The 17,500-nt window shown below is 41.2% G+C and overlaps 1 protein-coding gene across 2 annotated transcripts in view; it reads right to left on the bottom strand.

The window, feature by feature from the left end:
* The window catches only part of LOC128364352 (far upstream element-binding protein 3-like), a 37,573-nt gene extending 27,029 nt beyond the window's left edge, over positions 1–10,544 (bottom strand). For both annotated transcript variants that reach the window (XM_053324889.1, XM_053324890.1), the window contains exons 1-2: positions 10,429–10,544; positions 1–66 (exon numbers count right to left, since the gene is read on the bottom strand). The exon at positions 1–66 is cut by the window's left edge and continues 43 nt beyond it. In XM_053324889.1, the coding sequence (XP_053180864.1) occupies positions 1–66; positions 10,429–10,521 (159 nt within the window). In that variant the 5' untranslated portion in view covers positions 10,522–10,544. The remainder of the gene's footprint in view (positions 67–10,428) is intronic.
* Between the last annotated feature and the right edge of the window lie 6,956 nt (positions 10,545–17,500).

Genomic DNA, 17,500 nt, shown 5'->3' with positions numbered 1-17,500 from the left:
AGGTTCCACACTTCCTGAGGAGCTGTTGAGGTGGGACATGGCTTCTCCGCCCATCTTACCCACCATCTGACACAAAGACAGAAACAAACACTGAGAACCACAGGAGAACCAGGGGAGAACCAGAGGAGAACCACAGGAGAACCACGGGAGAACCACGGGAGAACCACAGGAGAACCAGTCCAGGTTCCTGAGCTTGGTGTTGAGTCGTAACATGTCACTATGCCTTAAAGAACCGTGAGACAGTTTATTACAGATCAGATCGGATCAATGATGTGACCAAGTGTCAGTTGGTGTAACCCAGAGATGTCAAACTCATTTTCATTCAAGGGCCACAAACCACCCAATTTGATCTAATGTGGGCCGGACCATTAACAAGAAGGAAGGAAGGAAGGAAGGAAGGAAGGAAGGAAGGAAGGAAGGAAGGAAGGAAAGTGGGCCGAAAGTGTCGTCCTCCCGGGTCAAATTGACCCTGTCTGTTTTGACTGTTCCTTCTTTCCTTCCTCCCTCCTTTCCTTCCATCCTTCCTTCCTTCCTCCCTCCCTTCCTTCTTTCTTCCTCCCTTCCATCCTTCCTTCCCACCCTCCTTTCTTTCCTTCCTTCCTCCTCTCCTTCCATCCTTCCATATTTCCTTCCTTCCATGACTCGAGGACAACAGGAGGGTTAAATGATTTATCATCCTTCCCTCCTTCATTCCTTCCTTCCTTCCTCCCTCCCTCCCTCCCTCCCTTCCTCCGTTCTTCCTTCCTCCTTTCCTTCCATCCTTCCTTCCTCCTCTCCTTCCATCCTTCCTTCCTTCCTCCCTTCCTTCCTTGACTCGAGGACAACAGGAGGGTTAAATGATTTATCATCCTTCCCTCCTTCATTCCTTCCTTCCTCCCTCCCTCCCTCCCTCCCTTCTTCCTCCTTTCCTTCCATCCTTCCTTCCTCCTCTCCTTCCATCTTTCCTTCCTCCCTTCCTTCCTTAACTCGAGGACCACAGGAGGGTTAAATGATTCATGAAAACACGGACTGCATCTTTCTGTTTTGACTGTTCCTTCCTTCCTCCTTTCTTCTTCCTTTCCTTCTTCCTCCTTTCCTTCCATCCTTCCTTCCTCCCTTCCTTGACTTGAGGACAGCAGGTTGGTTAAATGATTTATGAAAACTCTCATGTTTACGTGTTTGCAGTGTTTCAGAGTCAACAGAACTACAACCCGCTCACAGCTGTTAGCTTTTAGCAACTTGCTGACCTCACCTTGACTGCAGAACACACTGAGATACTGCCAACACACACACACACACACACACACACACACACACACACACACACACACACACACACACACACACACACACACAGCAGGGAGGATGTGACCTTGAGTGTGTTCATGATAAAACACAAAGACATGAAGTCAACAAACATTTACAGGAACACGTCCAGTTCACTGATCAACTAAATTAATCAGCAGCTATTTTATCAATCAAATAAGTTTAGTCTTTTTTTTTTTATTTAAAGGGACATATTCTGCTTTTCATTCATTTACATCCTGATGTTAAAATTCAATACTTGAGGTGAACGTCTTTAATTTGCTAACGAGATGATGTCACACACAAACGTCGTAATCATTCATCTTCAGCTGTGGTTGCTAGGGCTGGTTGCTAAGGCGGTTGCTAGGCTGGTTGCTAAGGCGGTTGCTAGGGTGTTTCCACTCTCATATCTCAGATGTGATTCGGCTCCATCATGTTCAGATGTGATTTGAGAAGTTGAACATTTGGAGTAAAGAAGGAGAAAAAGAAGTGAAATCCGGAAGCCGATAACGTAAAAAACAGCCAAGAACGTAAAAAGCAGCCGATAACGTAAAAAACAGCCAATAACGTAAAAAGTAGCCAATAACGTAAAAAGCAGCCGATAACGTAAAAAACAGCCAATGACGTAAAAAAGCAGCTAATAACGTAAAAAACAGCCAATAACGTAAAAAACAACCAATGACGTAATAACAGCCAATAACGTAAAAAGCAGCCAATAACGTAAAAAACAACCAATGACGTAATAACAGCCAATAACGTAAAAAGCAGCCAATAACGTAAAAAACAACCAATGACGTAATAACAGCCAATAACGTAAAAAAAAGCCGATAACGTAATAACAGCCGATAACGTAAAAAACAGCCGATAACGTAAAAAATAGCCGATAACGTAATAACAGCCGATAACGTAAAAACAGCCAATAACGTAAAAAACAGCCAATAACGTAAAAAACAGCCGATAACGTAATAACAGCCAATAACGTAAAAAACAATCAATAACGTAATAACAGCCGATAACGTAAAAAACAGCCACAACGTAATAACAGCCAATAACGTAAAAAAACAGCCAATAACGTAATAACAGCCGGCAACGTTAAAACAGCCGGTAACGTAAAAACAGCCGGTAACGTAAATAACAGCCAATAACGTAATAACAGCCGATAACGTAAAAACAACCAATAACGTAAAAAACAGCCAATAACGTAAAAAACAGCCGATAACGTAATAACAGCCGATAACGTAAAAAACAGCCAATAACGTAAAAAACAGCCGATAACGTAATAACAGCCGATAATGTAAAACAGCCAATAACGTAAAAACAGCTAATAATGTAAAAAACAGCCGATAACGTAATAACAGACGATAACGTAAAAACAGATAACGTAAAAACAGATAATAACGTAACAACAACCGATGACGTAATAACAGCCAATAACGTAAAAAACAGCCGATAACGTAATAACAGATAACGTAATAACAGATAACGTAAAAACAGATAATAACGTAACAACAACCGATGACGTAATAACAGCCAATAACGTAATAACAGCCAATAACGTAAAAACAGCCGATAACGTAATAACAGCCGATAACGTAAAAAATAGCAGATAACGTAATAACAGCCGCTAACGTAAAAACAGCCGATAACGTAATAACAACCAATAACGTAATAACAGCCGCTAACGTAATAACAGCCGATAACGTAAAAAACAGCCGATAACGTAAAAACAGCCGATAACGTAATAACAACCAATAACGTAATAACAGCCGCTAACGTAATAACAGCCGATAACGTAAAAACAGCCAATAACGTAAAAACAGCCGATAACGTAATAACAGCCAATAACGTAATAACAGCCGATAACATAATAATAGCCGCTAACGTAAAAACAGCCGATAACGTAATAACAACCAATAACGTAATAACAGCCGCTAACGTAATAACAGCCGATAACGTAAAAAACAGCCGATAACGTAAAAACAGCCGATAACGTAATAACAACCAATAACGTAATAACAGCCAATAACGTAATAACAGCCGATAACGTAAAAACAACCGATAACGTAATAACAGCCGATAACGTAATAACAGCCGATAACGTAATAACAGCCGATAACGTAAAAAAACCCAATAACGTAATAACAGCCGATAACGTAATAACAACCAATAACGTAATAACAGCCGCTAACGTAATAACAGCCGATAACGTAATAACAACCAATAACGTAATAACAGCCGCTAACGTAATAACAGCCGATAACGTAAAAACAACCAATAACGTAATAACAACCGATAACGTAATAACAGCCGATAACGTAAATAACAGCCAATAACGTAATAACAGCCGATAACGTAATAACAGCCAATAACGTAATAACAGCCAATAACGTAAATAACAGCCGATAACGTAATAACAACCAATAGCGTAATAACAGCCGATAACGTAATAACAGCCAATAACGTAATAACAACCGATAACGTAATAACAACCGATAACGTAAAAAAACAGCCGATAACGTAATAAGAACGTAATGACAGCCGATAACGTAATAACAGCCAATAACGTAAAAACAGCCGATAACGTAATAACAGCCGATAACGTAAATAACATCAGATAACGTAATAACAGCCGATAACGTAATAATAACGTAATAAAGCCGATAACGTAAACGTAAAAACAGATAATATCGTAACAACAACCAATAACGTAATAACAGCCAATAACGTAATAACAGCCAATAACGTAAAAAACAGCCAATAACGTAAAAAACAGCCAATAACGTAATAACAGCCAATAACTTAATAATAGCTAACGTAATAATTTTGCCTATTTTAAATGTAATAACTGGAGCTGATGATGTAATAATATATTTATATCACGTTAAGTTTCATTACGGACAAAACTGATTTCTGGCAGGTCCGAAATATTATTTGGTTGTTTAGCATTTTGAGTAGTTTCACGTTTTATAAATATATAACGTGATAATTTACGACTCAGATTGCGATTATAAATTCTCTGATTCAGCTTTTTAAATGTGACTATTTCCTGTTTGTAGACGGGCCGAGCCACGCTAGCAGTTTCCCTCCACTTCCAGTCATTATGCTAAGCTAAGCTAACGAAATCCTGACAAATCCATCTAATCGTCTCACGGACAGAAAAACACGGTTTCTAAAAGTGTTGAACTGTAACTTCAGTAACAATGGTTTGTAAATTAAATATTAAAGGCGACACGAACACGATCTATGTGTGTACGATATTGTTTTTTTAATATAAACCCGACTACGCGTTTTTACACGACTCTGGATTATTAACATAACATGAAAAACTAGTTTCAAGCTCTGCAAACAAAAGCAGGCTGTTCAAAGTTTATACAGAGCGGACAGGAAGTCACTTTACATGCAGCTCACACACACACACACACACACACACACACACACACACACACACACACACACACACACTATAACACACACACACACACACACACACACACACACACACACACACACACACACACACACACACACACACACACACTCGGTTGTATCTGCTGTGTGTTTATAGTTAACTTCATGTTTAACCCTTTATAGGACACTCATTGAAAGGAAGGGAGGAAGGAAGGAAGGAAGGAAGGAAGGAAGGGAAGGAAGGAGGGAGGAAGGAAAGGAAGGAAGGACGGAGGAAAGAAGGAAGGAAGGAAGGTAGGGGGAGGAAAGAAAGAGAGAGGGAGGGAGGGAGGAAGGGAAGAAAGAAGGAAGGAAGAAGAAAGGGGGATGGAGGAAGGAAAGAAGGAAGGGAGGAGAGAAGGAGGGAGGGAGGAAGAACAGATGGAAGGAAGGAAAGGAAGGAAGGAAGGACAGATGGAAGGAAGGAAAGGAAGGAAGGATGGAGGAAATAATGAACAAGGGAGAGGAAGGGAAGAAAGAAGGCAGGGAGGAAGGAAAGGAAAGAAGGAAAGAAGGAAGGAAGGAAAGAAGGAAGGAAGGAAGGATATTTTGGGATATTTACAGAAGTTACCAAATATAATTATTTGTTAAAGAGACGGGTGAGTTAGTGTTACGGCCTCCTCATAGTGAGCCTGACTCATAGTAACTTCATCACTCAGTCACTCAGTCAGTAACCTCGTCACTCAGTCGGTAACCTCGTCACTCAGTCGGTAACCTCGTCACTCAGTCGGTAACCTCGTCACTCAGTCAGTCAGTCAGTAACCTCGTCACTCAGTCGGTAACCTCGTCACTCAGTCGGTAACCTCGTCACTCAGTCGGTAACTTCGTCACTCAGTCGGTAACTTCGTCACTCAGTCAGTAACCTCGTCACTCAGTCACTCAGTCAGTAACTTCGTCACTCAGTCAGTAACCTCGTCACTCAGTCAGTAACCTCGTCACTCAGTCAGTAACCTCGTCACTCAGTCACTCAGTCAGTAACTTCGTCACTCAGTCAGTAACCTCGTCACTCAGTCAGTAACCTCGTCACTCAGTCACTCAGTCAGTAACCTCGTCACTCAGTCACTCAGTCAGTAACCTCGTCACTCAGTCACTCAGTCAGTAACCTCGTCACTCAGTCAGTAACCTCGTCACTCAGTCAGTCAGTCGGTAACCTCGTCACTCAGTCGGTAACCTCGTCACTCAGTCGGTAACCTCGTCACTCAGTCAGTAACCTCGTCACTCAGTCAGTAACCTCGTCACTCAGTCAGTCAGTAACCTCGTCACTCAGTCGGTAACCTCGTCACTCAGTCACTCAGTCAGTAACCTCTTCACTCAGTCGGTTACCTCGTCACTCAGTCAGTAACCTCGTCACTCAGTCACTCAGTCAGTAACCTCGTCACTCAGTCACTCAGTCAGTAACCTCGTCACTCAGTCAGTAACCTCGTCACTCAGTCAGTCAGTCGGTAACCTCGTCACTCAGTCGGTAACCTCGTCACTCAGTCGGTAACCTCGTCACTCAGTCGGTAACCTCGTCACTCAGTCAGTCAGTAACCTCGTCACTCAGTCAGTCAGTAACCTCGTCACTCAGTCACTCAGTCAGTAACCTCGTCACTCAGTCACTCAGTCACTCAGTCAGTAACCTCGTCACTCAGTCACTCAGTCAGTAACCTCGTCACTCAGTCACTCAGTCAGTAACCTCGTCACTCAGTCAGTAACCTCGTCACTCAGTCACTCAGTCGGTAACCTCGTCACTCAGTCAGTAACCTCGTCACTCAGTCACTCAGTCGGTAACCTCGTCACTCAGTCGGTAACCTCGTCACTCAGTCAGTAACCTCGTCACTCAGTCGGTAACCTCGTCACTCAGTCAGTAACCTCGTCACTCAGTCACTCAGTCAGTAACCTCGTCACTCAGTCAGTCAGTAACCTCGTCACTCAGTAACTTCGTCACTCAGTCACTCAGTCAGTAACCTCGTCACTCAGTCAGTAACCTCGTCACTCAGTCAGTAACCTCGTCACTCAGTCAGTCAGTCAGTAACCTCGTCACTCAGTCAGTAACCTCGTCACTCAGTCAGTAACCTCGTCACTCAGTCAGTCAGTCAGTAACCTCGTCACTCAGTCGGTAACCTCGTCACTCAGTCACTCAGTCAGTAACCTCGTCACTCAGTCACTCAGTCGGTAACCTCGTCACTCAGTCGGTAACCTCGTCACTCAGTCAGTAACCTCGTCACTCTCCTGCCGGGAAAACGTCGTGAAACCAGAAATACGAGGATTTAATAAAAGTAAATATTGACGCACACGACTGAAAAAGTGAAATCGGTCTCTTTGAAAGTTAACGCGGCTCTGTTAGTGCGTGTGCTCGTAAAATGTAAATATTTAAAAACTCATTATTATGATTTTGTCTTTCGATGCCCCCCCTCCAAAAAAATATAATTAAATAAAGAGCCGGACTGATAATGGATGTTTGGGGAAGATATTAGAGTACAGTGATCCATTAAATATGGTGTAACCTTCGCCAGAGACATGTAACAGACATTTATTACAGTTTAGGAATTATTGTTTTAAGTGACATCAGTAAACAGGAAGTAAAAAGAGAATTTAATAATTTATAAATAACTATAAAATCATTTAGGCATTTATCAAAGTTGAATTAAGAGAAAGAATCAAATACAAAAGGGTCAATGATGTAACTCAGTGTCAGATGGTGTAACCAGTATTCTGACGTTAACGCTGCTCCGTTAGTGAGCGTGCTCGTATAATCTAAATATTTAAAAACTCATTATGAAGATTTTAACTTTCTCAGCCAGCCGTTTACTGACCCCCCCCCCCCCCCCAAAAAAAAAAAATATATATATTTAAATAAAGAGCCGGATTGGTAATGGATGTTTGGGGAAGATACTCGGATACAATGATCCATTAACTCTTTATTGGGCAAATAATTATATTTGGTAACTTCTGTAAATATCCCAAAATATCCTTCCTTCCTTCTTTCCTTCCTTCCTTTCCTTCCTCCCTTCCTTTCCTTCCTCCCTTCCCTTCCTCCCTGCCTTCTTTCTTCCCTTCCTCTTTTCCTTTCTCCCTCCCTCGTTCCTTATTTCCTCCGTCCTTCCTTCCTTTCCTTCCTTCCATCTGTCCTTCCTCCCTCCCTCCTTCTCTCCTCCCTTCCTTCTTTCCTTCCTCCGTCCTTCTTTCCTTCCTTCCTTTCCTCCCTCCCTCCCTCCCTTCTCTCGTCCCTTCCTCCATCCCCTTTCTTCTTCCCTTCCTCCCTCTCTCTTTCTTTCCTCCCCCCTATCTTCCTTCCTTTCTCCCTCCTTCCTTCCCTCCATCCTTCCTTCCTCCCTTCCTTTCAATGAGTGTCCTATAAAGGGTTAAATATGGTGTAACCTTATAGATATTTAACATTTAGGAATAAAAATGATTGTTTTAAGTAAACTGAGAATTTAATAATTATAAATAACTATAAAAAGTTGAATTAAGAGAAAGAATTAAATATAAAAAGGGTCAATGATGTAACTCAGTGTCAAACGGTGTAACCAGTATTTTATCATAATTATCTGATTATATATAAGAAAATAAATATAATATATAATCCACTTTAAGCAACACAACACTGATTTTAACACTGTTTTACACCATTTGACACAAATTATTAAGTTTGTTTTTAGGATAATTAAATCTCAATATTAACAAAACGCTTTAAAATGTAAATGTAGAAATACTCCAAATGACTTTATTTCACTAGATGTGTTTAAATGAAGTCATTATCAGTATAACTCCACTTAAATCCACTGTAGGTGATCACATATTTAACATCTATCATTCTACTGTGGTTACACCGTGTGACATTTTGACATTTTTCTTACCGACTCTTTACAAAGCGCTGGAAGTAAGTCTCCGTATGACAGTAAACAGGTTACACCGTGTGACATTTTCAGGAGCATTCAGTCTGACTTTTGGTATAAAATGGTGCAAATGTCATTTAAATGATAAAAAACCAACAAAAATACTAAATGTACATTTTAACAAACCTGATGCTGCTTTTAAATCTATTTTAACTGATTTATGAATTCATCATCTTACCAACATTTATTATCTTTTAGTCCTTATTACTCCGTTTATACTGAATATTAAAAGGTGAATAAGGCTCAGAAATAAATGTCGGTAAGATGATGAATTCATAAATCAGTTAAAATAGATTTAAAAGCAGCATCAGGTTTGTTAAAATGTACATTTAGTATTTTTGTTGGTTTTATATCATTTAAATGACATTTAAACCATTTTATACTGAATGCTCCTGAAAATGTCAAATGGTGTAACCACAGTAGAATGACAGATATTAAATATGTGATCAGCTACAGTGTGTTTAAGTGGACTTATACTAATAATGACTTCATTTAAAACATGTAAATGAAATAAAAACATTTTAAAGCGTTTTGTTGATATTGAGCCTAAAAACAAACATTATTTTTAAATCATTTGTGTCAAACGGTGTAAAACAGTGTCACACGGTGTAACCTGTTTACTGTCATACGGAGAGACTTACCGACTCTTTATATAAAACGCTGGAAGTAAAACATTAAATAACTTTTTAGAAACACATCGGACGACGTTTCCACGGATACGATACGACGTGTGTGTGATAACCTCGTAAATCTGTCAACTGGTGACACCAACGTTCATATTTAAGACTTCAGTAAATCTACTTTTAACACCTTAGTGTGTAACATATCGACGTTTGAAGACTTTTTAAAGGCCTTAACTTGAGATTATAACATTTTAGACTTTTTAAAAAGGAGAGTTCAGACTAGAGGAGCTCGACCCCGGCAGCGATGGCCGGTATCGATCCATCAGGAGTCGGTTTACCGGCACAGAAACCCGGTGTGGGTGTAAGGGGGGGGGGGGTTAGCGGTGTGTGTGTGTGTGTGTGTGTGTGTGTGGGGGGGGGGTAAGTGTCCCGTGTGTGTGTCTATACGGGGCAGACACACCTCCAGCTGCCTGTATATGGCCGTGGAGCTGTTGCATAACGCCAGCCTAGTTTCTAACCAACTTACAGTAAACAGCAGCCTATAAGGAAAGGAGAGGGGAAGTGTAGGGGGGGGGGGGGTGACTCTTATTAACTACTGGATGAGGCTGTACACTCAGTATGACCCCCCCCCCCCCTCCCGGCCTGTTAGAGTAGAGTAAGGAGGGGGGGGGGGGAGGGAGGGAGGGAGATAGAAGCTTTTTTTTTTTTTTTTGTTCCCAACAGGTTGTCTCCCCCCTTAAAAGTGTGACACGTGTGGTAAAAACTTCTGTCCCCTCCACCTCCTCCACCTCCACCTCCCCCCCCCCACCACCACCACCCTCCCCACTACCTCCACTGCCCCCCCCACCCCCCTACTGACAGCTCCACAAACTTCCCCTAAAACTACCTCCTGCTCCTCCGTGTCAACCCTTCCGCGGAAAGTCTGCAGAAAACCGGCCACAACAAGTCCCAACTCCGGACTGCTAGCGTGTTAGCCTGTGCGCGCGTGCATGTGTGTGTGTATCTATGTGTGTGTGCGTGCGTGTATGTGTGACTGTGTGTGTGTGTGTGTGTGAGTGTGTGTTGACGGAGCACAGAAGTTAGTAGCAGCAGCTCAACACGAGAAAAGAAGAATCCGAATAAAAGTGTAATGTGTGTGTGTAATGTGTCCGCGCGCCAGCTGAGAGCGTCGCGCGGAGCTCCAGCCCGGTGGTTACCTGCCGAGCCCGCTGCAACACGTCGGCCAGGCCGTCTGCCTTCAGCCCCGGCTGGCTCATCGAGGCCTGTCCCTGCACCAGCTCCGCCATCATAGCTAGCTGCTAGCCGATAGCTGGTAGCAGGATTAGCTCTCTGGCTGCTAGCTGTGCTGGAGCAGAGAGCGGAGAGAGGAGGGAGGGCTCACTCTGACCGGAAATACCGGGGACCGGGAGGAGAGAGAGAAAGAGCTCAGAGAGGAGAGAGAGATTGGATAGATAGATAGATAGATTTCATTATTATCCCTTAAACAGGCAAAGTGCACCATGAGATACATTTATATTTACATTTTTTATAGCTTACATTAAATATAAGATTACAGCATAAAATAATAAATTAGCTTTAAAATCATTAAAAGGACATAGACACATCCATCTGTCCTTCCTTCCTTTCTTCCTTCCTCCCTTCCTTCCTTCCTTCCTTCCTCCCTCCCTCCCTCCCTTCCTTCCTTCCTTCCTTCCTTCCTTCCTCCCTCCCTCCCTCCATTCCTTCCTTCCTTCCTTCCTTCCATCCATCTGTCCAATCATTAAAAGGACATAGAGTGCAAATGAAAGATTAAAATATAAAGTGCTTTAAAAGAGCTCAATCATAAGCTCAGGAGAAGAGAAATGTTTTAAATGAACATAGTAAAAAACATCAGCTTGTGTAGATGTGAAAAAATAATGTGACTTTAACTTTGATTTGTTCATATTTATTATTTGTTTAACTCCTCCTGTTGTCCTCGAGTCAAGGAAGGAAGGGAGGAAGAAGGAAGGAAAGGAGCAAGGAAGGAAGGACAGAGGAAAGAAGGGAAGGAAGGACAGAGGAAGGAAAGGAAGGACGGAGGAAGGAAAGAAGGAAGGGAGGAGAGAAGGAGGGAGGAAGGGAAGGAAGGAAGGAGGGAAGGAAGGAAGGAAGGATATTTTGGGATATTTACAGAAGTTACCAAATATAATTATTTGCCCAATAAAGGGTTAATGCTCTATTCTAGTATTTTATGTATTTCTTTCTATTTTTCTGTACCTTTTTTTTCATTATGGGGGGGGGGGGTGGGGGGGGGGGTTAATTGTATGTTTTAATGCCTTGCCTTATTTCTCATTTTTAATCTTTAACAAACCTTTAACACTATGAATGAGTCATTAACCAGTAGTAGTGAATGAGGTGAGAGTCTCTGTTTCTACCCGCGGAGTGAGTCCTCGCGCTCATAGAAGATCTCCGCTGCTGCTCAGCTGTTGGCAACACGCGCCTCTGTTTCCGCTTCCGCGTTCAGTCACGTGCTCGCAGCCAGCGCTACAGGTGGAGGCAGACTCAAGTTTTAACAAGAGAAGAAGAAGAAAGCTCCAGTGACCTCTGACCTTTGACCTCCTCGTGTGTGTGTGTGTGTGTGTGTGTGTGTGTGTGTGTGTGTGTGTGTGCGTGTGCGTGTGCGTGTGTGTTACGTCACATGGTGTGTTTAGTGCTGCTTTATTTTACTGTTTGAAGTGTTTTAAAAGTTTCCAGCTGATTAAAGACGACGTTTTATTTTACTGTCAGAGTTAAAACACAAAATGAAACTTTAAGACTTTCAGAATAAGAGTCGTTAAAATATAAAATATAATAAAATATAAAATATAATAAAATATAATAAACTCACCAATCTGCTGCCATTAAAATATTATAAAAAGACCAAAAACCCTCAAAACCATATAAATATAAAATAAATAAGTAACCAAGTAAAACTAACCCTAACACACTGTTACACACTTTAACACACTGTTACACACTTTAATACACACTGTTACACACTGTTACACACTTTAACACACTTTAACACACTGTTACACACTTTAACACACTGTTACACACTGTTACACACTTTAACACACTGTTACACACTTTAACACACTTTAACACACTGTTACACACTGTTACACACTGTTACACACTGTTACACACTGTTACACACTGTTACACACTTTAACACACTGTTACACACTGCTACACACTGTTACACACTGTTACACACTTTAACACACTGTTACACACTGTTACACACTTTAACACACTGTTACACACTGTTACACACTTTAACACACTTTAACACACTGTTACACACTGCTACACACTTTAACACACTGTTACACACTGTTACACACTTTAACACACTGTTACACACTGTTACACACTTTAACACACTGTTACACACTGTTACACACTTTAACACACTGTTACACACTTTAACACACTTTAACACACTGTTACACACTTTAACACACTTTAACACACTGTTACACACTTTAACACACTGTTACACACTTTAACACACTGTTACACACTGTTACACACTTTAACACACTTTAACACACTGTTACACACTTTAACACACTGTTACACACTTTAACACACTGTTACACACTGTTACACACTTTAACACACTGTTACACACTTTAACACACTTTAACACACTGTTACACACTTTAACACACTTTAACACACTGTTACACACTTTAACACACTGTTACACACTGTTACACACTTTAACACACTTTAATACACACTGTTACACACTTTAACACACTGTTACACACTTTAACACACTTTAATACACACTGTTACACACTTTAACACACTGTTACACACTTTAACACACTGTTACACACTTTAACACACTTTAATACACACTGTTACACACTTTAACACACTGTTACACACTTTAACACACTGTTACACACTGTTACACACTTTAACACACTTTAACACACTGTTACACACTTTAACACACTTTAACACACTGTTACACACTGTTACACACTTTAACACACTGTTACACACTTTAACACACTTTAACACACTGTTACACACTTTAACACACTTTAACACACTGTTACACACTTTAACACACTTTAACACACTGTTACACACTGTTACACACTTTAACACACTGTTACACACTTTAACACACTGTTACACACTTTAACACACTGTTACACACTGTTACACACTTTAACACACTTTAACACACTGTTACACACTTTAACACACTTTAACACACTGTTACACACTTTAACACACTGTTACACACTTTAACACACTGTTACACACTGTTACACACTTTAACACACTGTTACACACTTTAACACACTGTTACACACTTTAACACACTGTTACACACTGTTACACACTTTAACACACTGTTACACACTTTAACACACTGTTACACACTGTTACACACTTTAAAGTGTGTAACAGTGTGTAACAGTGTGTTAGAGTGTGTTAAAGTGTGTAACAGTGTGTTAGAGTGTGTTAAAGTGTATTTTCAGTTCATTAAAAGCAGAAATTTGATGCTGGGTCCACAGAAAAAGAATGTGTGAAGTTATTTGTATATTTATTTTCACATTTTAACCCTTTAAACCTCGTCATGGAGACAATGATTTAAAAAACCGCCAAATATATTTAATTAGGCTTCAAAGTTGTGTAAAAACCAGAAACATGGACGCTACGTCTGAGAGCTTTCTGCAGCTAACTCGGCTGCTAGCTCAGCTACTAGCTCGGCGGCTAGCTTGGCGGTTAGCTCGGCGGCTAACTCAGCTACTAGCTCGGCGGCTAGCGTGGCGGTTAGCTCGGCGGCTAACTCAGCTACTAGCTCGGCGGCTAGCTTGGCGGTTAGCTTGGCGTTTAGCTCGGCGGCTAACTCGGCTACTAGCTCAGCGGTTAGCTCGGCGGCTAACTCAGCTAACTGGCTAACTGTAGACTGTAGTAGTAGTAGTGCTAACTCAGCTAACTGGCTAACTGTAGACTGTAGTAGTAGTAGTGTGTGCTGAATGTATTTATACCTCTACAGCAGCAGGGGCGGGTTTATGCTAATCCTAGCTCCACAATTCAAATCTAAATGGTTGAAATGCTTTTTACACCTTTTTTAGAAATACATTTATGACCTATTTAATGTGTTTAGAAGAAAATGTCTGTTTAAACAGTCTTTAAAGAACCAATAGCTAGAACCTATAGTAACACTAGCACCACTTAAAGAACCAATAGAACATCGAGAAAGACCGGTGGACTCTGCAGTGACCACTAGAACCTCCTAGAGCTTCACCAGAACCACCTAGAACATGCACAACCTCCCCAGTTACCCTTAAAACCTCATCAAGGAAAACCAGAACCCCCTAAAAGACTCCTAGAACCTCCTCAATGATCACTTAGACCTTTAGGAACACCAGAACCTCTTATAGGACCACTAGATCCTCTTATAGGACCACTAAGACCTCTTATAGGACCACGAGAGCCTCTTATAGGACCACTAGAGCCTCTTATAGGACCACTAAGACCTCTTATAGGACCACTAGAACCTCTTATAGGACCACTAGAACCTCTTATAGGAACACTAGAACCTCTTATAGGACCACTAGAGCCTCTTATAGGACCACTAGAACTTCTTATAGGACCACTAGAGCCTCTTATAGGACCACTAGAACTTCTTATAGGACCACTAGAACCTCTTATAGGAACACTAGATCCTCTTATAGGACCACTAAGACCTCTTATAGGATCACTAGAGCCTCTTATAGGAACACTAGAACCTCTTATAGGACCACTAGAACCTCTTATAGGACCACTAGAGCCTCTTATAGGACCACTAGAACCTCTTATAGGACCACTAAGACCTCTTATAGGATCACTAGAGCCTCTTATAGGAACACTAGAACCTCTTATAGGACCACTAGAACCTCTTATAGGACCACTAGAGCCTCTTATAGGAACACTAGAACCTCTTATAGGACCACTAGAACCTCTTATAGGACCACTAGTAACTTCTAAATTAGGACCACTAGAACTTATAGGACCACTAGAACTTCTTATAGGACCACTAGAACCTCTTATAAGACCACTAGAACCTCTTATAGGACCACTAAGACCTCTTATAGGACCACTAGAGCCTCTTATAAGACCACTAGAACCTCTTATAGGACCACTAGAACCTCTTATAGGACCACTAGAACTTCTTATAGGACCACTAGAGCCTCTTATAGGACCACTAGAACTTCTTATAGGACCACTAGAGCCTCTTATAGGACCACTAGAACTTCTTATAGGACCACTAGAGCCTCTTATAGGACCACTAGAACTTCTTATAGGACCACTAGAACCTCTTATAGGAACACTAGAACCTCTTATAGGACCACTAGAGCCTCTTATAGGACCACTAGAACCTCTTATATATACATATGAATATATAATCTATATAATAATTATTTCCTATAATAATGCAGATAAATGAATTAGTAATTCATACCAGCAAACACTTCCTTATTAATATTTATTATATGTAATGTCAATATATCAATATTTACTGTAATCAATAAATAAATCATTCATTTGTCTATCAAAGGTAACTCATTACACACATATAGACACATTCTTATATACACACGACCATCAAAGGCCGAATCTAAAAGGAGGAAGCACAAAGTTTTAAAAGGTAGAAAAGAAATATTTAATGTATTAAAATAATCAACAGAATAAATGTGATGTGGAAGTCAGCTGTCAGTGATGTAAATGGTGAATGTGATGGAAGAGGAAACATAAGAACCAAAGAGTAACGCCAACAGAACCAAGATGCTCTGCTGAGAGAACAGACAGAGAGAGAGAGAGAGAGAGAGAGAGAGAGAGAGAGAGAGAGAGAGAGAGAGAGAGAGAGAGAGAGAGAAAGAGACAGAGAGAGAGAGCTTTAATTACCACAGGACACTGGCCAGGTGTACTGAGTTACACACAGCTCAGGATCTGAGAAGAGAGAGAGAGAGAGAGAGAGAGAGAGAGAGAGAGAGAGAGAGAGAGAGAGAGAGAGAGAGAGCACAGGCCCTAACAGACAGACCCACAGGTGGACGAGGTGTGTTTCCTGTTTCTATCTCAGTAAAGAAAACTGCAGGTAAAGAATCACTGGGAACACTGATAACCTCTAGTGACCCTCTGACCTCACTGTGACCTCACTGTGACCTCACTGATGACACCAGATGACCTCCCAACACACACACACACACACACACACACACACACACTCACAGGTGGGTGGTGTCAGATGGTCAGAGCTGATATCTGTATCAAGACTTCAATCTAATCTGGGAAAAGTTCTGAATGAGGAGAAACACATACTTACACACACACACACACACACACACACACACTCACACACACACACACACACACACACACACACACACACACACTCAGTTTTCCAAATGAACATTGTGTGTGTGTGTGTGTGTGTGTGTGTGTGTGTGTGTGTGTGTGTGTGTGTGTGTAATGATTCCTCCTGTTCATACTGAGCATTAGATCCTTCATCATGTTAACAGGAAGTGATGGAGGACTAAACCCACAGTCCTCCTTCTGTGGAAACATGGATTATAAAGTAGATGTGAAGCTAATATGAAGCTTCAGTGTCTGAATGAAAGGAAGGAAGGGAGTAAGGAGGGAAGGAAGTAAATGAGGAAGGAAGGAAGGAAGGAAAGGAGGAAGGAAGGAAGCAAGGAAGGGAAACACTAAGAGGGAATCTGATGCTAGAAACACTGTAAATGTGTCACTGATATAATAACTCACACTGCTATAGTTACTATGGTTACTATAATAACTCACACTGATGAAGCTCAATAGAAGCTGATCAGAGACTTTAAATGACTGAGATCATTCCTCCTGTTCATACTGAGTGTATAAAGATGCATTATGAATCTTTTAATATTCAGTATGAACAGGAGGAATGATCACAGTCAGACTGCTGAAGCTTCATATCTGCTTTTAAATGACAGTGAAAGCTGATGTGAAGTAGATCTTTAGAGCAGTCGTCGTCTCTGATTCCAGTTTTCAGCCTTTTGTGTCTGAATGAAAACAGAGTGGAGCGACCTTCATCACACGAGTGCTGCTCCTCCACTTCCTGTTAGCGCCCGCCAAAATAAAGCAGTCTGACACTGTGTTCGCTGCCTGCAGCTTCACCTCGTTTATCTGAGCTCTGCGGTTCCTTTCGGTTCCTCAGTCCTCGTCCCGCTGTCTGTCCGTCCGTTACTAATGTCTTTGATTTATCGATGCCTC

Source organism: Scomber japonicus, chromosome 9, assembly GCF_027409825.1.
Source record: "Scomber japonicus isolate fScoJap1 chromosome 9, fScoJap1.pri, whole genome shotgun sequence".
In the NCBI taxonomy this organism is placed as follows: Eukaryota; Metazoa; Chordata; class Actinopteri; order Scombriformes; family Scombridae; genus Scomber; species Scomber japonicus.
This window is presented reverse-complemented; position numbering and strand designations above follow the sequence as displayed.